General features: G+C 44.2%; 1 protein-coding gene across 2 annotated transcripts in view; it reads left to right on the forward strand.

The window, feature by feature from the left end:
* Positions 1-25,557, forward strand: part of ipo9 (importin 9) — a 117,615-nt gene that overhangs the window by 28,848 nt on the left and 63,210 nt on the right. The window contains exons 4-10 of one of the 2 annotated variants that reach the window (XM_080210111.1): positions 6,630-6,831; positions 6,958-7,046; positions 12,539-12,625; positions 16,957-17,076; positions 17,908-18,008; positions 23,929-23,987; positions 25,102-25,253. In XM_080210111.1, the coding sequence (XP_080066237.1) occupies positions 6,630-6,831; positions 6,958-7,046; positions 12,539-12,625; positions 16,957-17,076; positions 17,908-18,008; positions 23,929-23,987; positions 25,102-25,253 (810 nt within the window). The remainder of the gene's footprint in view (positions 1-6,629; positions 6,832-6,957; positions 7,047-12,538; positions 12,626-16,956; positions 17,077-17,907; positions 18,009-23,928; positions 23,988-25,101; positions 25,254-25,557) is intronic. The other variant, XM_080210112.1, reaches the window with a different exon arrangement.

The raw sequence follows: 25,557 nt of genomic DNA on the forward strand, positions 1-25,557 counted from the left end.
GGGTTTTTGATAAGAGAGGGGATTAAGGGTTATGGGGAGAGGGTGGGAAAGTGGAACTGAGCCATGACAGATCAGCCATGATCTTATTGAATGGCGGGGCAGGCTCGAAGGGCTAGATGGCCTACTCCTGTTCCTATTTCTTATGTTCTTATGGACTTGATAGGAATGAGGGTTATAGGTAAGCCCAGTAGGAGAGATATGATTGGTGCAACTTGTGGGCCGAAGAGCCTGTTTGTGCTGTAATTTTTCTATGTTCTAACTAGGAGCAGGCCATCTGGCCTCTCAAGCTTGCTCCACCATTCAGTAAGATCATGGCTGATCTTTTTGTGGACTCGGCTCCACATACCGTAACCCTTAATTGTTTCATTATTCAAAAATCTATCTATCCTTGCCTTAAAGACAGTCAGAGGTAGCCTCAGCTGCTTCACTGGGCAGGGAATTCCACAGATTCGTAACACTTTGTGTGAAGAAGTTCCTCCTCAACTCAGTCCTAAACCTGCTCCCCCTTATTTGAGACCATGCCCCCTAGTTCTAGTTTCACCTGCCAGTGGAAACAGTTCTATCTTCTCTATTCCCTTCATAATCTTACGTTTCTATGACAACTCCCCTCATTCTTCTGAATTCCAATGAGTATAGCCCCGGTTTACTCATTTTCTCCTCATAAGCCAACTCTCTCAACTCCAGAATCAACCTAGTGAATCTCTCCTGTACCCACTTCAGTGCTAGTATATCTCTTCTCAAGTAAGGAGACCAAAAGTATATGCAGTACTCCAGGTGTGGCCTCACCAGCACCTTATACAGCTGCAACATAACCTCGCCAATTTTAAACTCCACCCCTCTAAGTAATGAAGGGCAGAATTCCATTTGCCTTCTTAATCACCTGCAGCATCTGCAAACCAGCTTTGTGATTCATGCCTACGGACACCCGGGTCCCTCTGTACAGCAGCATGCTGCAATCTTTACTATTTAAATCATAGTCCGTTTTGCTGTTATTCCTACTAAAATGGATAACTTCACATTTACCAACATTGTACTCCATCTGCCAGACCCTTGCTCACTCACTTGGATTATCTATAATCCTTTTGCAGGCTTTGTGTCCTCTGCCACTCATCTTAGTGTCATCTGCAAATTTTGACACACTACACTTGGCCACAACTCCAAATCATCTATTTAAGTTGTAAACAATTGCAGTCCCAACACTCATCCCTGATGCACACCACTAGTCACTGCCAACCAGAAAAACACAGTAAAAAGTCTGACAACACCAGGTTTTAGTCCAACCAATTTATTTGATAATAGACTCACAAGCTTTCGAGGTTTCCCTCTTCGTCAGGTGAATGGAGAGTTCTGGCCTCAGACAGAGCATATAAAGCACAGACAGTTTAGAGATTACTGATTAGAATGCGAATCCTTGCACCTAACCTGCTGTTCAAGACCTGAAGTGGCTGACAATGTGAGTGGAAGGAGCACTGATCACAGGTTACAGAGATGTGTATTGTCTCCAGACAGTACAGTAAGTGAGGTTTTGCAATCCCAGGCAAGTCACGGGAGTTACAGATAGTGCGACATGAACCCAAGACCCCTGTTGAGACCGTCCTCACGTGTGCGGAACTTGGCTATCAGTCTCTGTTCAGCGACTCTGCGCTGTCGTGTGTCGTGAAGGCCGCCTTGGAGAATGCTTACCCGAAGGTCAGAGGCTGAATGCCCGTGACCACTGAAGTGTTCGCCAACAGGAAGGGAACAGTCTTGCCTGGTGATTGTCGAGCGATGTTCATTCATCCGTTGTCGTAGCGTCTGCATGGTCTCCCCAGTGTACCGTGCTTCGGGACATCCTTTCTTGCAACGTATCAGGTAGACAATGTTGGCCGAGTTGCAAGAGTATTTACCATGTACCTGGTGGACGGTATTCTCACGTGTGATGATGGTATCCATGTCGATGATCCGGCATGTCTTGCAGAGGCTGCTGTGGCAGGGTTGTGTGGAATTGTGGTCATTGTTCTCCTGAACACTGGGTAGTTTGCTGCGAACAATGGTCTGTTTGAGGTTGTGTGGTTGTCTGAAGGCAAGATGTGGGGGTGTGGGGATAGCCCTGTCGAGATGTTCGTCTTCATCAAGGATATGTTGAAGACTCCGTCGCCCAGTACTTCCCCAGAGCGGAGAAGCTACGACGTCTTCTCTGGAGTCTTCAACATATCCTTGATGAAGACGAACATCTCGACAGGGCTATCCCCACACCCCCACTTCTTGCCTTCAGACAACCACACAACCTCAAACAGACCATTGTTCGCAGCAAACTACCCAGTGTTCAGGAGAACAATGACTACAATTCCACACAACCCTGCCACAGCAGCCTCTGCAAGACATGCCGGATCATCAACATGGATACCATCATCACACGTGAGAATACCATCCACCAGGTACATGGTAAATACTCTTGCAACTCGGCCAACATTGTCTACCTGATACGTTGCAAGAAAGGATGTCCCGAAGCACGGCACATTGGGGAGACCATGCAGACGCTACGACAACGGATGAATGAACATCGCTCGACAATCACCAGGCAAGACTGTTCCCTTCCTGTTGGCGAACACTTCAGTGGTCACGGGCATTCAGCCTCTGACCTTCGGGTAAGCATTCTCCAAGGCGGCCTTCACGACACACGACAGCGCAGAGTCGCTGAACAGAGACTGATAGCCAAGTTCCGCACACGTGAGGACGGTCTCAACAGGGATCTTGGGTTCATGTCGCACTATCTGTAACTCCCGTGACTTGCCTGGGATTGCAAAACCTCACTTACTGTACTGTCTGGAGACAATACACATCTCTGTAACCTGTGATCAGTGCTCCTTCCACTCACATTGTCAGCCACTTCAGGTCTTGAACAGCAGGTTAGGTGCAAGGATTCGCATTCTAATCAGTAATCTCTAAACTGTCTGTGCTTTATATGCTCTGTCTGAGGCCAGAACTCTCCATTCACCTGACGAAGAGGGAAACCTCGAAAGCTTGTGAGTCTATTATCAAATAAATTGGTTGGACTAAAACCTGGTGTTGTCAGACTTTTTACTGTGTTTACGCCAGTCCAACGCCGGCATACCCACATCATAACCAGAAAAACACCATTTTCCTCTACTCTTTGCTTTCTGTTAGTTAACCAATCCTCAATCCATGCTAAGACATTACCCGTAACACCGTGCACTGTTATCTTATGAAGCAGCCTTTGGTGTGGCACCAGATGCCTTCTGGAAATCCAGATACACCACATCCACAAGTTCCCCATTGTCCACTGTGCACGTAATGCTTTCGAAGAATTTCACCTAATTGATCACACATGACCTACCCTTCATGAGCCCATGCTGCGTCTTCCCAATCGCACAATTTATATCCAGATGACTCGCTATTTCTTCCTTGATGATACATTCACGCATTCACGCTAGGTAATAACCATCATCAATAGGAGATACTCCAACCATCACCCCTTGACATTCAGTGGTGTTTACCATCACCGAATTCCCCACTGTCAACATTCTTGCAGTTATCATTGACCCGAAACTCAACTGGACTCATCATATGAACACTGGCTACAAAGCAGGTCAAAGGCTAGGAGTCCTGCGGCAAGTAGCTCATCTCCGGACTCCCCAAAGCCTATTCACCATCTACAAGGCACAAGTCAGGAGGGTGATGGAGTACGCCCTGCTTGTGTGGATGGGTGCAGCTCCCAAAAACACTCGAAGCTTGACACCATCCCAGACAAAGCAACCTGCTTGATTTGCATCACAGCTACAAACATCCCACTCCTTCCACCTCCGACGGTCAGTAGCAGCAGTGTGTAGTAGTTAAAAGATGCATTGCAGCAATTCACCAAAGATACTAAGGTCGCACTTTCCAAATTCACTTCCATCTAGAAGGACAAGTGCAGCAGATATATTGGAACACCGTCACCTGCAAGTTTTCCTCTAAGCCACTAACCATCCTGACTTCTAAATAAATTGCTGTTTGTTTGCAGTCGCTGGGTCAGAATCTGGAATTCCCTTCTAGTTGCATTGTGGGTTAACCCATACACATGGACTGCTGCAATTCAAGATGACAGCTCACCACCACCTTTGAGGGCAGCTAGAGATGGGCACTAAATGCTGGCTAGCCAGTGACACTTGTGTCCCATGAATGAATTTTTAAAAAGTACATCAGTGAGAAGTGGATAAGCAAGGAACGAGTAGGGTCAGTTAGGGACCGAGGGGGCAATCTGTGGACGAAGCCAGAGAACAATTGGTAGAGTGTCAAATGAACAGTTTATATCCATCTTCACCCAAGAAAGTGAGGATACAGGTATGGAATTCAGGGAGAGCGAGACTGTAACAGACAGAATGACAAGGTGTTGGCAAGGCTTAAAAGTGGACAAATTTGCAGTCCGGACAAATTGTGTCCCGGCTGCTCTTGACGGCAAGGGGAGAAATTGCAAGGGTTCTGACTCAAATTTTAAATTTCTCTCTGGCCAACAGGGATATACATGATGATTGGAGAATAGCTAATGTGGTTCTGCTATTTAAGAAGGGTTGTAGAGATAAACCAAGGAACTACAAGTCTCATGTCAACGTTAGGGAAACTATTGGAGAAATCTCTGAAGGAGAGCATCCATCTCCACTTGGAGAGGCGAGACTTGATCAGAGATAGTCAGCATTGGCTTCATCAAAGGAAGCTCGTGCCTAACAAATTTGAAATTTTTGAGATGACCAGGTGTGTGTCGACAAGGGTGATGCAGTCAATGTTGTCTCCAACATGGGAGAATTGTAAAGAGGTAAATGTACATAGGATACAGGGTAATTTGATAAAGTGGATTCCTAATTGGCTCAGTTATAGAAGACAGAAGGTGATGGCAGAAGGCTGCTTTAGTGACTGGAAGCCAGTGTCCAGTGGAGTATCACAGGAATCTATGTTGGGTCCCCTATTATTTGTAATTTATATAAGTGACACAGGTGACTATGTGGAAGTCAGGTTATTAAATTTGCTAATGATTGGCCAGGTGGTTAACGGTGAGATTGAGTGCATTGGGTTACAAGATGATGTACATGGAATGGTCAAATGGAAGTTTGGAAGATGGAAGTTAACCCTGAAAAGTGTGAGGTGATAACACTTTGGAAAGAGTAATTTGACAAGGAAGTATTCAGTGACCTGCATGACACTAGGAAGTTCTATGGATCAAAGGGACTTTGGTGTGTTTGTCCACAGATCTCTGAATGCAGAAGAGCATGTTAGGGTGGTGAAAAGGGCAAATGGGACACTTGCCTTTATCATTCGAGGCATAATTACAAAACTAGGGAAGTCATATTGCAGAATGCTGCTTGAGATAGAATGTTACGAAGAGAGGTTGGATAGACTTGAGTTGTTTTCATTGGAGGAGAGAAAACTCAGGAGTGACCTGATCAAGGTGTACAAGATTGAGGGACGTGAACAGAGTGCTTAAGGAGCAGTTGCTCCCCTTAGTTGAAGGGGACATAGGCTCAAGGTGAGGGGCAGGGTGCGTAAGGGGGATGTGAGGAAAGTTTTTTTTACTCAGAGGGTGGTGACAGTCTGGAATTGCACTGCCAGGGAGGGTGGTAGAGGTGAATTGCCTCACATCCTTTAAAAAGTGTTTGGATGAGCACATCATAACATTCAGGATGACGGGTGAAGTGCTGGTAAACAGGATCAGTGGGAGACCAGGTACTTCTCGTGTGTCGGTGCAGACTCAATGGGCCAAAGGGCCTTTTCAGCACTCTGTGATTCTGTGACATTAATTATGTGGACTTGGGTATATAAGGCTTAATATCTAGGTTTGCTGATGACACAAAACTTGGAACTGTAGGAGAGACGTAACCTACTATAGCAAGTTTTGGAATTGGGTAATGGGTACACGTGGCTGATGAACTTCAATACCGGGAATGTAAGAAGACAAAATGGAGAATGAAAGGCAATATAAACTTGAATGGTATGATTTTAAAAATGCAAGTGAGAGGCTTACATAACACAATCTTTGAAAGTGGCAGATCAAGTTGAAAAGGCTGCTTAAAGAGTCATATGAGGTCTTTGCCTTTAATAAAGGTTTCATTATGTTACATACACGGAAGGATGTTGAGACCTTGGGATGCAGAGGAGATTTACTCGAATGGTACCAGGGCTAAGGAACTTAAGTTTGGCCCATCGTGCCTGTACCGGCTGTCCAAACAAGCATGATGACTTGTGCCATTTTTCTGTTTTTACCCCACACCCTCCACATTGCTTCTATTCCGATAATCATCTAATTCCTTCATGAATGGCTCGATTGAATCTGCCTCCACTAGCCTCTACCACACTTCCAAGAAGTGAATCCCAGACCCCAAGCACACTCAATGTGTAAACAAAGCTGCTGGGTTGTCATGAAAATCCACTTGATTCCCATACCCCAGTGAAGTATCCTGTTTCTCTGGTCCTGGGGTGGTCTACATGAGACTGTGGTTCTGCTTTATGTGCTGCCAAGAAGATGGTCCATCGATGTCATGGGGCAACTGGAGATGGGTCATAAATCTGGTGTTTTGAACATCATGCACAAACAGAACAAATGGTGAAAGTTATCTGCAATTACAACAGTCTGACCATTTACTTAACTTTTATTGTAGGCTAAGGTAGCTATCCGAGAGCTTTTACCCAATGGTCTGCGAGAGCCAATCAGTAAAGTGCGATCGAGTGTAGCCTATGCAATATCAGCAATAGCTCACTGGGATTGGCCTGAGGCATGGCCAGAGCTCTTCAGACTACTGATGGAAATGCTGATCAGCGGTAATGTGAATGCAGTGCACGGGGCCATGAGGGTACTTACAGGTATGATTAACAGGAAGTTTTGTTAGAATTCTCAGCCTGTTTTAACCACACTGTCATAGTTCAGAATTGTTCAAATATAGGGGGATTCTGAGGAGGAAGCTTCCTGACTCATTGTTTCTTCTGCAGAGTTCACACGAGAAGTAACAGACACACAGATGCCACTGGTGGCTCCTGTAATTTTGCCTGAAATGTACAAGATTTTCACAATGGCTGAGGTGAGTGACCTAAGATTGTGGTTGTTCATTCGGATTCTCGGGGCTATCAAATTTTCTAGGTATATGAACGCTTCATCCAGGAAACATAGGAATAGGCAATTTAGCCCTTCAAACCTCCTTCACCGTTCATTATGGTCATGGTTGATCATCCAACTCAATAGCCTGATCTCACCATCCTCCCATATCCTTTGATCCCTTAACCCCAAGAGCTATAGCTACTCCTTGAAAATATACAATGTTTTAGCCTCAACTGCTTTCTCTGGTAGTGAATTCCACAGGCTCAGCCGCGCTCTGGGTGAAGAAATTGCTGCTTATCTGTGCTAAAAGTATCCTTGGTTTGTGACCCCTGGTTGTGGCCGTCCTGACCATCGGGAACATCCTTCTTGCACCAACCCTATCTCATCCTGTTAGAATTTTATAGGTTTCTATGAGATCCCCCTCATTCTTCTGAGCTTCAGTGAATATAATCCTAACCAACTTGATCTCTCCTTGTATGTCAGTCCTGCCATCTCAGGAATCAGTCTGGTTAACATCTGCTCTCCCTCTGTAGCAGCAGTCTCCAACCATTTTAAGCTCAAGATCACTTTTGGTATCAAAATGCAGCATGAGATCTTTGCTTAAAAATTCAATTTTACTAAAACCCCTCAATGCACTTGTGCATAACACTCACCTATTCTTAGTGTGATGGCTGAGCTTACGTGCTGCCTTGAGTGCTGTGAAATCTGGAGCATAGTTTGAGATAGCCAATCTCATACAGCCCATCAGATGGGCATCTGTGCGATGAGTGTGATACTTGTAGGCCTTTGCCTTGAGTGTACACAATGTCTGAAGAGGGTACTTCTCTTTACAAGTCTTCAAAAGCCTTTGTCCCTTGACTAGCTTTCAGCTCTGTCAATTTACATGGTGATTATTTCCATATCAAGTCTACTGCTTTGTTGAAAATCTGAAAATTTGATGGCAGTTTTCCAATGTCCATGTGAAAAAAGGATTTGAGACAAATACAATGATTTGTTCTATCTAGTGTTAACTCCTGAAATTGTCTATTGAATTCCAGTTTGTTCAGGTGGTCACAGACTTTGTTTGGATGGAACCCTTTATGTTTGACCTGCAGTTTCTTATGTTTTGCCAGTAGATGGTTAATGTGAAAAGAAGCCTGTTTAGTGCCTTTCCTTCAGCCACAGGTTTTGAAAAGAGTGATTGTTGAGCTTGCAACATTCCTATTCACTCCCCAACTTTTTGTCTGATTAAAAGGAAATTTTCGTGAAATTTTGCATGCATTGTCTTGTGCTTCTGCACCAATTATCTCTTACTTGAGGCCAAAAAGAAATTCACTTTCCCATTACTGGTAGAAATGTTAAGTTTTTTTGTTGTTTTTTGGAGGTCCTTGGCTCCTTGCTCATCATTGTCTTCACCCACCTTAGTTCATGCTTTGGCACCTGTGGTTCAGCAATCAGTGAGCTGATTCACTGGTCATTAATAAAAGCCAGGGTTCCATGTATATTTGGCAGACAATGACAGACCCGAGGATTGACCGGTTGATCGTGACAAAACTATTTGTTCTACTACTGCTCTAAAGCAAGGACATCTTCCTCAAATAAGGAGATGAAAACTGCCCACACAACTCCAGGTGTGGCCTCACCAATGCCCTATACAATTCAGTAAAACATCTCTATTCAAATCCTCTCACTATGAAGACCAACATACCATTTGCTTTTATTGCCTGCTACACCTACATGCTTATACTCAGTGACAGGTGTATGAGGATACCCAAGTCTCATTATACATTCCTCTCCTAATTTATAGCCATTCAGATAGCCTTTTGTCCCGTTTATGCTACCAGAATGGATGACCTCACATTTATCCAAATTATACTGCATTTGGCATGCATTTGCCCACTCAGATTGTCCAAATCACACTGAAGCATCTCTGCATCCTCCCCAAAACTCACCCTCCCACCCAGCCTTGTCATCTGCTAATTTGGAGAGATATTTAGTTTCCTCGTCTAAATCATTAATATATATAGTGAATAGCTGGTTCCTAGCACTCAACCCTGCTATAGTCACTACCTACCATTCAGAAAAGACCCATTTATTCTTACTTTCCTGTCTGCCAACTAGTTTTCTATGCTGCCCCCAAGGTTTATGTTATTATTATATCAGGAGTAGCAAGGGTGGCTGGGGACAGCAATCCTTTTTTGTTACCATCTCAAAAAAACTCCCAAATTAATTGAACAAGATTTTCCCCTAAGAAATCCATTCTTTTCCTTAATTAACTTACATTGTTTTATTCATTTTTGGATATGGGTGTCGCTGGCTGGCCAGCATTTATTGCTCATCCCCAGTTACCCTTGTTCAGAGGACAGTTGAGAGTCACCCACATTGCTGTGGCTCTGGAGTCACATGTAGGCCAGACCAGGTAAGGACAGCAGATTACCTTCCCAGAGGACATTAGTGAACCAGATGGGCTTTTCCGACTATCATCAATAGTCTCATGGTCATCTGTAGATTCCTAATTCCAAATATTTTTATTAAATTCAAATTCTATCATCTGCCGAGGCAGGATTCAAGCATGTGTTCCCAGAGCATTAGCTGAGTTTCTGGATTAATATTCTCACCAATAATACCACTAGGCTTTATCCATGTGACTAGCTAGTTGTTCACACTTTATGCTTGGGATTCTTTGCAGGTGCTCAATGACATTCTTGACCCTGGTACCAAGGAGGCAACACACCAAACGAATTTATGTCTGCAGCAATAGAAATACCCATCTCGTCCCCAGTTATTGAATTATGTATCACTATTGCTATTCCAGATTTGCTTTTGCCTCCATGTACAGCTGAGCTACCTGTGGTACCATGGACATGGTTCTGGAAGCGCTCCTTACCAATGTTAATGAAGTTTTACCAAATCTAGTAAAACTTATCTGTTAATGAACTGTAGCAATATTGATAAATGCTATCAGTCTTAGTACACACCTTAATCATGGTGATCAACCTTAATAGACTCACCAGCTACTAACTTGTTATTTATTAATAATAGTTAATATCGTTAACATTTTTAAAATTCCCAGTGGTTTATACTCTGTTCCTAAGCAGCAATATTCATTAGCCAATCACCTTGCAACTTTTGTGTGATGTCCCAGTTTACTCTGTTTGAATTGGGTCCTGGTGCATTTTCTCTGTCTCTGCTCAGTGAAAAGAAATTATACTGCCTGTACAGCAATGTGCTCTTATACACACAGACACAGTCCTTTTCTACTCCAAAAATCCAACAATTCATCTATTATAACTGATAAATTTGTATGAATAGAGATGAAGCGCTTCATAAGATATAGAAGCAGAATTAGGCCATTTGGCCTAACAAGTATGCTTTGCCATTTGTCCATAGCTGATATGCTCCTCTTCTCCATTTTCCTGCCTTCTCCCCATAACCCTTCAACCCATTACCAATTAAAAATCTGTCCAACTCAAATTTACCCCAAGTCCAAGCATCCACTGCGCTTTGGGGTGGTGAATTCCACAGATTCACAACCTTTTGAGAGTAGTTTCTCCTCAGCTCTTTAAAATTTGCTACCCCTTATCCTAAGACTCGTCTTTGAATGCCCACCAGTGGAAGCATCTGCTCCACATCTACTTTATCCGTATGTTTTATCATCTTGCATACCTCAATTTGATCGCCCCTATTCTAAATTCCAGAGAGTATAGAGTATAGTATAACATATATGTTCAATCTCTCATATGACAAACTCCTCATCTCTGGAATCAATCTAGTGAACCTCCTCTGAACTGCCTCAATGCCACTACATCTTTCTTCAAACAAAGGGATCAAAACTGTGCATAATACTCCAGGTGTGGCCTCACCAATGCCTTGTATTGTTGCAACAAAACTTATCTTTATATTCAATCCCTTTAGCTACAAATGCCGACATTCTGTTTTCTTTCTTTATTACCTGCTGTATCTGCGTGTTAGTTTTCTGTGAATCATGAACGAGGACACCCAGATCCCTTTGCACTGGAGCACCCCAAAGTTTCTCCCCATTTAGATAAGTCACCTTCCCATTTCTCCGATCAAAATGCATGAGCTCACACTTATCCATGTTAAACTTATCTGCCACGTTTTGGCTCACTCTCCTAACCATCTACATCCATTTGTAAGGTTCTTGCTTCCTCATTGCAACTGACTGTCCCATCTATTTTTGCGTCACCTGCAAATTTGGCTGTAGAACCTTTTATCCCTGTATTCAAGTCATTAATATAGATTGGAAATAGCTAGGGCCCAAAAACAGAACCCTGTGGCACCCCACTAGTTACTTCTTGCTGTCCAGAATAAAAACCTATTTATCCCAACTGTCTTCTGTCCATCAGCCAGTCACGTATCCAAGCTAATAGTTTAACCCCTAATCCCACATGATCTAATCTTGTGAATTATCCTTTTGTGTGGCACCTTTATTTGCTTTTAGAAGTTCAGATATGCTACATCTACAGGATCCCCATTATCCACTTTGCTTGTTACATTCTTGAAGAACCTTAGCAAATTAGTCAAACATAATTTGCCTTTGACAAAACCATGCTGATTCTGATGGATAGCATTTTGACTTTCCGAATGTCCTGATGTTGCGTCCTTGATAATTGATTCTAACACTTTCCCAACAGATGTTAAAGTAACTGGTCTGTAATTTCCCACATTTTGCCTCCCTCCCTTTTTGAAGAAGGGCATTACATTAGCATTTTTCCAATCCAGCGTCCAGGGAATTTTGGAATATTATAACCAATGGGTCTACTATCTCCACTGCCACTTTGTTTAATACCCTAGGATGTAGGCCATCAGGCCTGGGGGTCGTGTCTGACCTCAATCGCAATAGTTTCTGGGTACCTTTTTTCTATCGATGTTGATTGATCTAAGTTCTATCCTTTCTAAGTTCTATCCTTTCTATTATCTCTGATTTGCCCGTTTCTATAGGAATGGTACTGGTGTCCTCCACTGAAAACTGCAGTGAAGTATTGATTTAGCATCTCTGCCATTTCAGTGTTCCTTATTATTAACTCTCCAGTTTCATCTTCCAAGGGACCAACATTCACCCTAGTGACTTTCTTCCCTTTTATATAATTATAGAAGTTTTTGCTATCGTTTTTGCTATTTTGCGCTAGTTTTCTTTCGTGATTTGTTTTAGTTCTTTTTATTACTTTATTAGCATCCCTTTGTTTATGTTTGAAAGCCTCACAATATTCCAGCCTGCCACTGGCCTTTGCAATATGGTGTACCTTTACTCTTTTGTCAGTAGTTGGTTTCCTCCCACACTTCAAAGATGTGTAGTTAGGTTGATTGGCCATGACCCTTAGTGTCCAATTTAAGGGGATCAATGGGGTAAATATATGGGATTGCAGAGAAAAGAGTCTGGATGGGATGCTGGCACAGAATCAGTGCAGACTCGATGGCCGAATGGCCAGCTTCTGCTCTGTAGGGATTCAATGTTAACGACAGTTTGTTCCGTAGGTTTACAGCATTCGAACTAGAGCACGTGCAGTTGAGATCTTCACCACTTGTGCCAACCTTATCTGTGCAATTGAGGAGGTTGAGAAGGTAAGTGAAAGGTTTAAGTTGGAATAAAATACACTTGGTTTGTCAGGCCAACTCGTTGCAAACAACAGCCATCACAATCTCAGTCATAAGTCTTCACCCTGCCATTGCCCTAAGAGATTGATTGTCCCATGATAATCTGTAGACTCAGTCCCTCCTTTTGATCAACAGATCCTTTGTGAAGCATGTTTGAATTACCTTCCTTTTTCCTTTGTTTCACATATTTTTTGGACGTTTCTGAATGGAGGACTGTGACAAATGGTGTTCCTCAGGGATCAGTGCTGGGACCTTTGTTGTTTGTGATATATATAAATGATTTGGAGGAAAATGTAACTGGATTGATTAACAAGTTTGTGGATGACACAAAGGTTGATGGATTTGCGGATAGCAATGAGGACCATCAGGGGATACAGCAGGATATAGATCAGTTGGAGACTTAGGTGGAGAGGTGGCAGATGGAGTTTAATCCAGACAAATATGTGATAATACATTTTGGAAGACCTAATACAGATAGGAAATATACAGTAAATGGCAGAACCCTGAAGAGTATTGATAGGCAAAGGGATCTGGGTGTTCAGTACACAGGTCACTGAAAGTGGCAATGCAGGTGGAGAAGGTAGTCAAGAAGGCATATGGCATGCTTGCCTTCATCAGCCAGGGAATTGCATTTAAAAATCAGCAAGTCATATTGCAGCTTTATAGAACCTTATTTAGGCTGCACTTGGAATATCATGTTCAATTCTGGTCTCCACACCACCAGAAGTATGTGGAGGCTTTGGAGAGGGTACAGAAAAGATTTACCAGGATGTTGCTTGGAATGGAGGGCGTTAGCTATGAGGAGAGGTTGGAGAAACTTGGTTTGTTCTCACTGGAGTGACAGAGGTTGAGGGGAGACCTGAAAGAAGTCTACAAGATTATGAGAGGCATGGACGGAATGGGTAGTCAGAAGCTTTTTCCCAGGGTGGAAGAATAAATTACTAGGCGACGTCGGTTTCAGGTGCGAGGGGCAAGGTTTAAAGGAGATGTATGAGGCAGATTTTTAAAAAGAGTAGTGGGTGTCTGGACCTTGTTGCCGGGGGAGGTAGTGGAAGCGGATACAGTAGTGACTTTTAAGGGGCATCTTGACAAGTACATGAATAGGATGGGAATAGAGGGGATATGGCCTTTGGAAGAGTAGGGGGTTTTAGTTAAGTCGGGCAGCATGGTCGATGCAGGCTTGGAGGGCTCAGGGGCCTGTTTCTGTGCTGTAATTTTCCTTGTTCTTTGATAAAGAGAGCGGCTTTCAAAGGGAAAGTGGCGTGATTATCTGTGGCATTGATTTTAGAAGTTAATGGAATACTGCAGTCTCAAGTAAATACACAGTGCATTCTGCCCTGGCCATACTTTCCTGTGATGTGACTAGGAGCTACTTATTATCTATATAACTGCATGTATGTACGTGTGATTATATGTGCAGTATGTATATCCATTTATGCTTGTTTATGATAAACTGCACTTTATGGTGAAAGTGATAGTGAAACTGTGGGTGTGTTTGTCATCACTCTTCTGAAATTGACAGCATTTCCTTCTGTCTGCACACCTGCAGTTGAATACAAATTCTCTCAATATCCTGGACTTCACTGTAGAGTGTGATTTCCTCACTCCCAAAGATTGCATTCAATTGGAAGCCTTGAACCGGCAAGAGCTTCCACTTTAATGTGCTTAAGCATCACTGTGAACACCTTAAGAAAAAGTTATACCCTGTCAGGGTTTAAAGTCCATAATTACTGCTAAACAGCCTCCCTGATCCTGCGTGAGTAATTTAATATTTGCTAAATGTTAATGTGTGCTGGTTGGTGCTGCTTATTGCCCATGTATATTACTATTTGGGATGGATAATGGTGGCACAGTGGTTAGTGCTGCTGTCTCATAGCACCAGGGACCCGAGTTCAATTCCAGCCTCGAGTGACTATGTGGAGTCTGCACATTCTCCCCATGTCTGTGTGGAGTTTCTCTGGATGCTCTGGTTTCCTCCCACAGTCATGATGTGGGTATGCCGGCGTTGGACTGGCGTAAACACAGTAAAAAGTCTGACAACACCAGGTTTTAGTCCAACCGATTTATTTGATGATATACTCACAAGCTTTCGAGGGGACTGCCTCTTCGTCAGGTGAATGGAGAGTTCTGGCCTCAGACAGAGCGTATAAAGCACAGACAGTTTAGAGATTACTGATTAAAATGCGAATCCTTACACCTAACCTGCTGTTCAAGACCTGAAGTGGCTGATAATGTGAGTGGAAGGAGCACTGATCACAGGTTAAAGAGATGTGTATTGTCTCCAGACAGTACAGTAAGTGAGGTTTTGCAAACCCAGGCAAGTCACGGGGGTTACAGATAGTGCGACATGAACCCAAGATCCCTGTTGAGACCGTCCTCATGTGCGGAACTTGGCTATCAGTCTCTGTTCAGCGACTCTGCGCTGTCGTGTGTCGTGAAGGCCGCCTTGGAGAATGCTTACCCGGAGGTCAGAGGCTGAATGCCCGTGACCAGGGATCTTGGGTTCATGTCGCACTATCTGTAACCCCCGTGACTTGCCTGGGTTTGCAAAACCTCACTTACTGTACTGTCTGGAGACAATACACATCTCTTTAAACTGTGATCAGTGCTCCTTCCACTCACATTATCAGCCACTTCAGGTCTTGAACAGCAGGTTAGGTGTAAGGATTCACATTTTAATCAGTAATCTCTAAACTGTCTGTGCTTTATATGCTCTGTCTGAGGCCAGAACTCTCCATTCACCTGACGAAGAGGCAGTCCCCTCGAAAGCTTGTGAGTATATCATCAAATAAATAGGTTGGACTAAAACCTGGTGTTGTCAGACTTTTTACTGTGTTCCTCCCACAGTGCAGGTTAGGTGGCTTAGCCTTGCTAAATTGTCACTTGGTGTCCACAGATATGTAGATTAGGTGCATTGGCCTGACCACCAAGTGGGACCTTAACCTGGGTAGGATACTCTGGAGAGTCAGGGATTCCATGGTTCAATATGTACGTGTGTATATCTGCCTGTGCTTGTGTGTTTGTGAGCATGGTAGATGTGTATGGTTTATATGCATATGTGATGTCCTTGTAGAGTGTGTATGTCTCTGTTTGCATATGTGCATGTGATTACATATGCATGTGGTATAGGCGTGAGATGTATTTATGTTTTATATGCATATATGCATAAGTTGTGTATGCAGCTGTAATATGTGTAGAGATAAATCCTGTGTTTACAAAATGGATCAATGCCGAGTGTTGTAGGTAAAATAATACCTCAGACTGTTAGTGAGTCAAAATACAGTGGATTTTATTTCAAAACTCTGGTATTCCAGAATTTTGGGAGAAGTAGGTCTACAGACTTCTCATAGAACACAAACACAAATGGGTTTTTATACATTATGAGCTCCAGCAGGAATCACAATTCAAAGTTCCAATTCCTGCCAGACCTCCAGTTTTTCCTTCCTGGGTCGTGATGCAGCCCCACAGTTAAAAGGAATTACAGTCCTGCAGTCAGGACACAGGACCCTTTTTGCAGCAGTACCGGCATCCCTGTCTTTGAAGTTACTTGTACGATCGTGGCTGTCCCAGCAGGACTCTTCCTGTTAAAAGCTGGTATCGCAATCTGCCATCAGCAGCTGTCAAAAGCCAGTATCGTAAACTACCATCTGTGTAACGATGTCCAACTAAGACAAATAGGTAAGATTTGCAAAGTCTACAAAATAACAGTCACATTAAACTATCTGTCTTTATAAAAATGAGAGGTAAAGCATGTAATACATGATATAAGCTTGAGAAGATCAGTCATGATGAAGGGTTATGGTTGTGACATATTCTAGGTACAAAATCCATTAACCCTTTCCCTTCAGGTACAAAATGCATTCACCTTTTTCCCTACTTCACAGAGTTCATTCCGTCAAATAGGATTTTCCTTGAATGGTGTTGTACAATAGAATTATAGTAAAATACACAAGTATTAATTTGGAGGCCATGAGAAATGACATGATTTTTGAACACGGAGATGTGTGCTGGCGATGTTGTTTGAGGGGAGCGTCCAGTGCCAAAGCACATGGAATTGTGTGCTTTGTTTACAACCCAATCATTCCTTAAAACCAGCCTTTCCAGTAAAATAGCACTAAGTAAAATCATATTTATTTATATATATTATAGGTGTGTTGTATGTAGGGGTGTGCCATGTGCTGTGCACGTGTGGGAGTCACATGCTATATGCAGCATGCATGTGTGTGTTTGTGCAAGTGTGCAGCCTGCAGGTAAGTGAGATGTATTACTTCTGAAGGCTATTTCTGTATATCTTCCAGGGGGCAGCCAAGGCATTGATTTTTCCTGTGGTACAGCAGTTCACTGAGGCATTTGTACAAGCCCTACAGATGCCTGATGGCCCAAGCTCTGACAGTGGGCTGAAGATGGAGGTTCTGAAGGTGGGTAGTATGGTGCTTGAAACATCACATGCGTCTAAGACTGGTAGCTTCGGCTCTTGAAACCAAATAACCTTCATGGAAGTTGAGCCACTTTACTCTGGTTGAGTGATACTGCACAATTCCTGGGTTCAAGGAAATCCAAAGATACCAACCTTCTGAGTCACCCTCAAAGACTGACCTTTGATCTTGTTTCTCCTTCTTGCAGACAGTGGTGACCCCTGTTCCTGGTTCTGTGTCTTACATGATGTGGAGATGCCGGCGTTGGACCTGGGTAAACAGAGTAAGAAGTCTGACAGCACCAGGTTTAAGTCCAAGTGATTTATTTGATAGTAAACTCACAAGCTTTCGGGGTTTGCCCCTTCGTCAGGTGAATGGACCTGACGAAGGGGCAAACCCCGAAAGCTTGTGAGTTTACCATCAAATAAATCGGTTGGACTTAAACCTGGTGTTGTCAGACTTCTTTCTGAGTCTTACAGACAGTGACTACCCTACCTCTTGCTTCCACTTCTGTAACCACCAGTGGCAGCCATAATATCTGTTCCCGATTCACTTGTTATTGACCTGATAGCCCTGAGCCATGAATCTGGTTCTGAAGTGGTACTGTCAGTGACGACATTGACTTTTTATTCTGTTTAAAAAAAAAAAGAGGCCCCTAAATCTTTCTTCTAATTCTATCTGTGTCACAGAGTGGCCCTGACCCCTGGTTCAGACATTGTGCTGTTAGGCTGTGATGACTCTGATAGTGCGCCTGATTGTGTCTATATTGTAGACTCCTGGTTTTCTGTTACACACTGATATTGTGACCACTTCTCCTTATTCTGCCTTTCACAGGCAGTGACAGCGCTGGTGAAGAATTTTCCGAAACACATGGTTTCATCCATGCAGCAGATCTTGCCAATTGTGTGGAGTACCCTAACGGAGAGTGCAGCTGTATATCCTTCACATAGCACATTGCCTGACTCCTGATCTAAATCTCAGCAATGTGCAAGGAAGCGATGTGTGCAGAATTAAGTGAGAAAAGGGGGGAATATTTGCAATTCATAATCATATATTTCAAAGTACTTTACAACCAATGAAATAGTTTTGAAGTGTAACAGTCACTTAGGAAAGCACTGCAATTAATTTTCGCAGCAGATTCTCACACATGGGTGAGATCCTAAATGAATATTTCTCATCAGCATTTACTGTTAAGAAAAGCATGGATGTTAGAGAGCTTGGGGAAATAAATAGTGATGTCTTGATGAGTGTACATATAACAGAGGGAGATGCTGGAATTCTTAAAGTGCATCAAGGTAGATAAATCCCTGGGATTTGATGAACTTGCAGGGGCCCTGGCAGACATATAGAACATATATAGAACATAGAACACTACAGCACAAACAGGCCCTTCGGCCCACAAGTTGCGCCGACCACATCACCTACCAACCTACAGACCTATCTATAACCCTCAATCTCATTAAACCCCATATACTCATCCAGAAGTCTTTTAAAAGACCCCAGCGAGTTCGCCTCCACCACCACTGACGGCAGCCGATTCCATTCACTCACCACCCTCTGAGTGAAAAACTTACCCCTAACATCACTTCTGAACCTCCCTCCCCGCACCTTAAATCTGTGTCCTCTCGTAGCGACAATTTCAAACCGGGGAAATATCTAAATATCTAAATATCTAAAATGTCAGTATTCACGGGGGAGGTGTCGGATGATTGGAGGGTGGCTCATGTTGTTCCGTTGTTTAAAAATGGTTCCAAAAGAAATCTGGGAAATTATAGGTCAGTAAGTTTGACTTTGGTAGTGGGCAAGTTATTGGAAGGTGTGATAAGGGATAGGATCTACAAATATTTGGATAGACAGGGACTTGTTAGGGAGAGTCAACATGGCTTTGTGCATGGTAGGTCATGTTTGACCAATCTATTAGAGTTTTTCGCGGAGGTTACCAGGAAAGTGGATGAAGGGAAGGCGGTGGATGTTGTCTACCTGGATTTCAGCAAGGCCATTGATAAGGTCCCTCATGGGAGGTTAGTTAGGAAGCTTCAGTCGCTAGGTGTACGTGGGGAGGTAGTAAATTGGATTAGACACTGGCTCAGTAGAAGAAGCCAGAGAGTGGTTATGGAGGATTGCTTCTCTGAGTGGAGGCCTGTGACGAGTGGTGTGCCGCAGGGATCATTGTTTGTCATCTATTTCAATGATCTGGATAATAATGTGGTAAATTGGTTCAGCAGATTTGCTGATGATACAAAGATTGGAAGTGTAGTGGACAGTGAGGAAGGTTTTCAAAGCTTGCAGAAGGATTTGGACCAATTAGAGAAATGGGCTAAAAAATGGCAAATGGAATTTAACGCAGACAAATGTGAAGTATTGCACTTTGGAAGGACAAACCAAAGTAGAACGTACAGGGTAAATGGTAGGACTCTGAAGAATGCAGTTGAACAGAGGGATCTGGGAATACAAGTACAGAATTCCCTAAAAGTGGCATCACAAGTGGGTAGGGTTGTAAAGAGTGCTTTTGGTACATTGGCCTTTATAAATCGCAGTATCGAGTATAAAAGTTGGAGTGTTATGGTAAGGTTATATAAGGCATTAGTGAGGCCGAATTTAGAGTATTGTGTACAGTTTTGGTCACCTAGTTACAGGAAGGATGTAAATAATATTTGAAAGAGTGCAGAGAAGGTTCACAAGGATGTTGCTGGGACTTGAGAAGCTGAGTTACAGAGAGAGATTGAATAGGTTAGGACTTTATTCCCTGGAACGTAGAAGAATGAGGGGAGATTTGATCGAGGTGTATAAGATTTTGATGGGTATAGATAGAGTGAAAGCAAGCAGGCTTTTTCCACTGAGGCTAGAGGAGAAAAAAACCAGACGGCATGGGTTAAGGGTGAAAGGAGAAAAGTTTAAAGGGAATATTCGGGGGGGGGATTCTTCATGCAGAGAGTGGTGGGAGTGTGGAATGAGCTGCGGGATAAAGTGGTAACATTTAAGAAAAACTTGGACAGGCTTATGGATGAGAGGGGTGTGGACGGACATGGTCCAAGTGCAGGTCAGTGGGACTAGGCAAAAAATGGTTCAGCACAGATAAGAAGAGCCAAAAGGCCTGTTTCTGAGCTGTAATTTTCTATGGTTCTAAGTGTCTCCCAGGATATTGTGGGAGGCTAAGGAGGAAATTGCGAGCCCCAGAGATATTGAAATCATCATTAGTCACAAGTGCGGTGCCTGAAGACTGAAGGGTGGCATATGTTGTGCCTTTGTTTAAAAAGGGCTGCAGGGAACAGCCTGTAAATTACAGGCCAGAGAGCCTCACATCTGTGATGGATAAGTTGTTTGAAGGTATTTTGTGAGAAAGGCATTCAGAGAATCAAGGACTGATTAGGGACAGTCAGTATGATTTTGAGTAGAAAATCGTGTCTCACAAATGTGATTAAGTATTTTGAAGGCATAATCAAGAAGTTAGATTAGGGAGTGCAGTTGATGTTGTCTATACGGACTTTAGCAATGCCTTTGACAAGGTAGGTTGTTGCATAAGGATAAATTGTATGGGATCCAGGATGAGGTAGCTAAATAGATACAAAATTGGCTTGATAACAGAATGACAAAAGCCAGAGGATGGTTGTAGAGGGTTACATAGAACAGTACCGCACAGCATAGACTCTTCGGCCCTTGATGTTGTGCCGAGCTATATTCAATCTAAGATCAAACTCTCCCACTCCCTATCATTCTGGTGTACTCCGTGTGCCTATCCAATAACCGCTTGAAAGTTCCTAAAGTGTCCGACTCCACTATCACAGCAGGCAGTGCATTCCACACTCCAACCATTCTGAGTAAAGAACCTACTCGGACATTCCTCCTATATCTCCCACCATGAGCCTTATAATTATGCCCCCTAGTAACAGCTACATCCACCCGAGGAAATAGCCACTGAAAGTTGTTTTTCAAACTGGAGGCCTGAACCAGCGGTGTGCTTCAGGGATCAATGCTGGGTCCACTGTTATTTGTCATTTATGTCAATGATTTGGGTGAGAATATAGGAGGCATGGTTAGTACGTTTGCAGATGACACCAAGATTGATGGCATAGTGGACAGTAAAGAAGGTTATCTCGGATTGCAACGAGATCCTGATCAATTGGACCAGTGAACGGATGGCAGATAACGTTTAATTTAGATAAATGTGAGGTGATGCATTTTGGTAGATTGAACCAGGGCAGGACTTACTCAATTAATGGTAGGGCGCTGGGGAGAGTTACAGAGCCAAGAGATCTAGGGGTACAGTATCAAAGCTCCTTCAAAGTGAGTCACGGTTTGATGGAGTGATGAAGAAGGCATTCAGCATGCTTGATTTCATTGGTCCGAACATTGAATACAGGAGTTGGGATATTTTGTTGAAGTTGCACAAGACATTGATAAGGCCACACTTGGAATACTATGTACAGTTCTGGTCACCCTATTGTAGAAAGGACATTATTAAACTAGAAAGAATGCAGAAAAGATTTACCAGGATGCTACTGGGACTTGGTGGATTGAGTTATAAGGAGAGGCTAAATAGACTGGGACTTTTTTCTCTGGAGCATAGAAGGATGAGAGGTGATCTTACAGTGGTCTATGAAATAATGAGGGGCATAGATCTGAGAGATAGTCAATATCTTCTCCCAGAAGTAGGGGAGCCTATAACTAGAGGGCATAGGTTTAACTTGAAAGGGGAGAGATACAGAAGTGTCCGGGGGGGGCAGTTTTTTCACAGTTGGTGGTGAATGTCGGGAACAAACTGCCAGAGGTAGTAGTAAAGGCAGGTACAGTTTTGTCTTTTAAAAAGCATTTAGACAGTTACATGGATAAGATGGATATAGGGACGTACGGGACAAATGCAGGCAATGGGACTAGCTTAGGGGTTTAGAAGAAAGGATGGCATGGACAAGTTGGGTTGAAGGACCTGTTTTCATGATGTGAATCTCTGATTGTTATACAATGTGATAATGACAAGACGAGAGAAAGGAGAGAATGAATGAGTGTGTGTGGGGAAAGGAAAGAAGAGGGGAGGGAGTGTGGGGAAAGTGGGGGTAGAGGGGGTGAGTGGGGAAAGGGGGGGTTGAGGGGGTGAGTGTGGGGAAAGGGGGATTGAGGGGGTGAGTGGGGAAAGGGGGGGTTGAGGGGGTGAGTGTGGGGAAAGGGGGGAGTTGAGGGGGTGAGTGTGGGGAAAGGGGGGAGTTGAGGGGGTGAGTGTGGGGAAAGGGGGAGTTGAGGGGGTGAGTGTGGGGAAAGGGGGAGTTGAGGGGGTGAGTGTGGGGAAAGGGGGAGTTGAGGGGGTGAGTGTGGGGAAAGGGGGAGTTGAGGGGGTGAGTGTGGGGAAAGGGGGAGTTGAGGGGGTGAGTGTGGGGAAAGCCGGGGGGCGGGGGGTTGGGGGGGCAGAAGGAGTGAGGGTGGGGAAAGCCGGGGGAGAGAAGATCAGGGTAGATGGGATGCAGATTTGAAGTTTCTATTAAATCAGCCAAGACCTTAATGCCGGAGCATACTTGATAGGCTGAATGGCTCACTGCTCCTTCTTCATATGTAAGTGAATTTAGAATTCAGCTATTCATCTGTTTTAACAGGCTTTGGTTTTCTTCCATTTTCTTACAATGGTGTTTTCTCTATAGTTAACAGTGCCTTATTGCCCCAGACAGTGGCAGATCTCCAAACATCTCACCTTGGTTAATGATGGCCTGGTCACTTGGTTTGTTGTTAGGATGACTGACTAGTCACCAAATGGCGCCCCCTCAGGGCCCTGACTAGTCACCAAATGGCGCCCCCTCAGGGCCCCGACTAGTCACCAAATGGCGCCCCCTCAGGGCCCCGACTAGTCACCAAATGGCGCCCCCTCAGGGCCCCGACTAGTCACCAAATGGCGCCCCCTCAGGGCCCCGACTAGTCACCAAATGGCGCCCCCTCAGGGCCCCGACTAGTCACCAAATGGCGCCCCCTCAGGGCCCCGACTAGTCACCAAATGGCGCCCCCTCAGGGCCCCGACTAGTCACCAAATGGCGCCCCCTCAGGGCCCCGACTAGTCACCAAATGGCGCCCCCTCAGGGCCCCGACTAGTCACCAAATGGCGCCCCCTCAGGGCCCCGACTAGTCACCAAATGGCGCCCCCTCAGGGCCCCGACTAGTCACCAAATGGCGCCCCCTCAGGGCCCCGACTAGTCACCAAATGGCGCCCCCTCAGGGCCCCGACTAGTCACCAAATGGCGCCCCCTCAGGGCCCCGACTAGTCACCAAATGGCGCCCCCTCAGGGCCCCGACTAGTCACCAAATGGCGCCCCCCTCAGGGCCCCGACTAGTCACCAAATGGCGCCCCCTCAGGGCCCCGACTAGTCACCAAATGGCGCCCCCTCAGGGCCCCGACTAGTCACCAAATGGCGCCCCCTCAGGGCCCCGACTAGTCACCAAATGGCGCCCCCTCAGGGCCCCGACTAGTCACCAAATGGCGCCCCCTCAGGGCCCCGACTAGTCACCAAATGGCGCCCCCTCAGGGCCCCGACTAGTCACCAAATGGCGCCCCCTCAGGGCCCCGACTAGTCACCAAATGGCTCCCCCTCAGGGCCCCGACTAGTCACCAAATGGCGCCCCCTCAGGGCCCCGACTAGTCACCAAATGGCGCCCCCTCAGGGCCCCGACTAGTCACCAAATGGCGCCCCCTCAGGGCCCCGACTAGTCACCAAATGGCGCCCCCTCAGGGCCCCGACTATAGTGAGCTAAGTTGTAAACCGCCTGTCTAGTGTTGAGCGAATAATAATTGATAAATAAGCTGCCTTTTTGGCCGTTGTGCTAATTGTGGTAAAGCGGATTAAAGCAATCTAAGGATGCTATTTTCGTTAATATTGACACTTATGTGAGAACAGAGGTGAATTACATGGAAGAGGTGGATGATCCAGTGGATTCAGATGGTAAGTGGGAGCATGATACTTCTGTGTTAAGCACTGAGAAATTATTACTCTAACCAGAGAAAATTATAGCTGGAATATGAGTTAGAATGTGAATCATAGGTGAAGTGTTAGAGATTTGGACTAGAAATCAGCTGGTGATTTCCCAAGCTGTATCGCTGCAATTTATTTTTAGGGTTATGACAGATTGAAGAGTAGATTAAGGACAGTGTTGGCCAGAGTGAATAAACATGATTAGAACTCCTTGCTGACATAAAGGATAAATGGTGACATGGACTGAATGGTCTGTACCTATTTTAGTCTTTGAGTAAGTCTTTTCCTGAGCTTATCACTGAGCAGAGAAAGAGCTGCTTCAGCAAGAGTGTAGGAGAAATAAATGGGGAGTGGAGCCAGTTTGACAGGAGACCTTGCTGAGCATCTCACATTCTGGTATTAGGTTTGATGTGTTACTGTGTCACTGGGCTGGGAATGGCTACAGTGTTCAGGGTAATTGATGTATTGACCATAATTGAATTTCTCAATTGCAGGCAGGAGCACCTGGAGTCTACTGGGAAAGCAACGTGTTGATAGTGGCATGTTGTGTCCCTGATCTTAATGTTCCTGCTGTTTAGTGATCTATTGAGAGATCCTATGTATGCTTAGCCCTGTTTACTTCAATTTATGCAAAGACTTCAGTTTAAGATATTTCTGCCTATGCAACTAACTCTGCTAAGTTTGAAAATTGACTGCTAACTTAACTACGTGTAGAATCAGAAGTTTAAAGGTTAGCTAAAAATTGACTGCGTTCCTGAAGAGTACACAATGCAGGCAAACAAGTTTTTCATAACAGCAGCCACAAGGATTGTTTTTCTAAGACAGAGCAGAGATAATGAGATAACGGTTGAAATAAAGTTTGGATTTTAGTGTGTTTTCTCAGTTTGTTTTCGAGATGTGTTTTGTGTTCGCTTTTTTTTCGCTTTTGTTATGTCATCTCTTAAAATTCTGTTTAATAAAAGAAAACCATTTTGAAACTTGTATCAGTGCTGTCCCCTTGTCTATTCAAATGAATAAATGGACCCAACATTGATGCTCATGATGGAACAGGCTGAGTGATTTCTATTTGTTTTTCCCTTTTGAGGTGAGGTACTGGGGTTTGAAAACTTGGTGTTCAATATTTTTGAGTTTGTGCACACACTACTGGAGAACAGGAAGTTTAAGAGCACCGTGAAGAAGGCCCTGCCTGAGCTCATCTACTACATCATCCTGTATATGCAGATCACTGAGGAACAGGTGAGGATTCAGCTCTTGTATCGCACTCTATACTAGCAAATCTACAGCTGAGGCTGGGGGCAGGAGATTAAAGTGTGGGTCGCAGAAGATAACCATTTATATCACACGCTGTTATAACCAAGGGAGAGAGTAGGCTTAAATGTGTTGTGCATTACGTTTCATAAGAGTCTGTTGAACTCTTTCTCTCAACTTAATGAATTTGGTTGCTGGATTCTGCCTGATGTTTTTAGTTAATGTAGTGGAGCTATTTGGAAACAGCCCTAGCTATCCCATAATGCATTGTGTTGCAGTGCTAATGTCGAAA

Source organism: Carcharhinus amblyrhynchos, chromosome 22, assembly GCF_965287045.1.
Source record: "Carcharhinus amblyrhynchos chromosome 22, sCarAmb.v2.hapA, whole genome shotgun sequence".
In the NCBI taxonomy this organism is placed as follows: domain Eukaryota; kingdom Metazoa; phylum Chordata; class Chondrichthyes; order Carcharhiniformes; family Carcharhinidae; genus Carcharhinus; species Carcharhinus amblyrhynchos.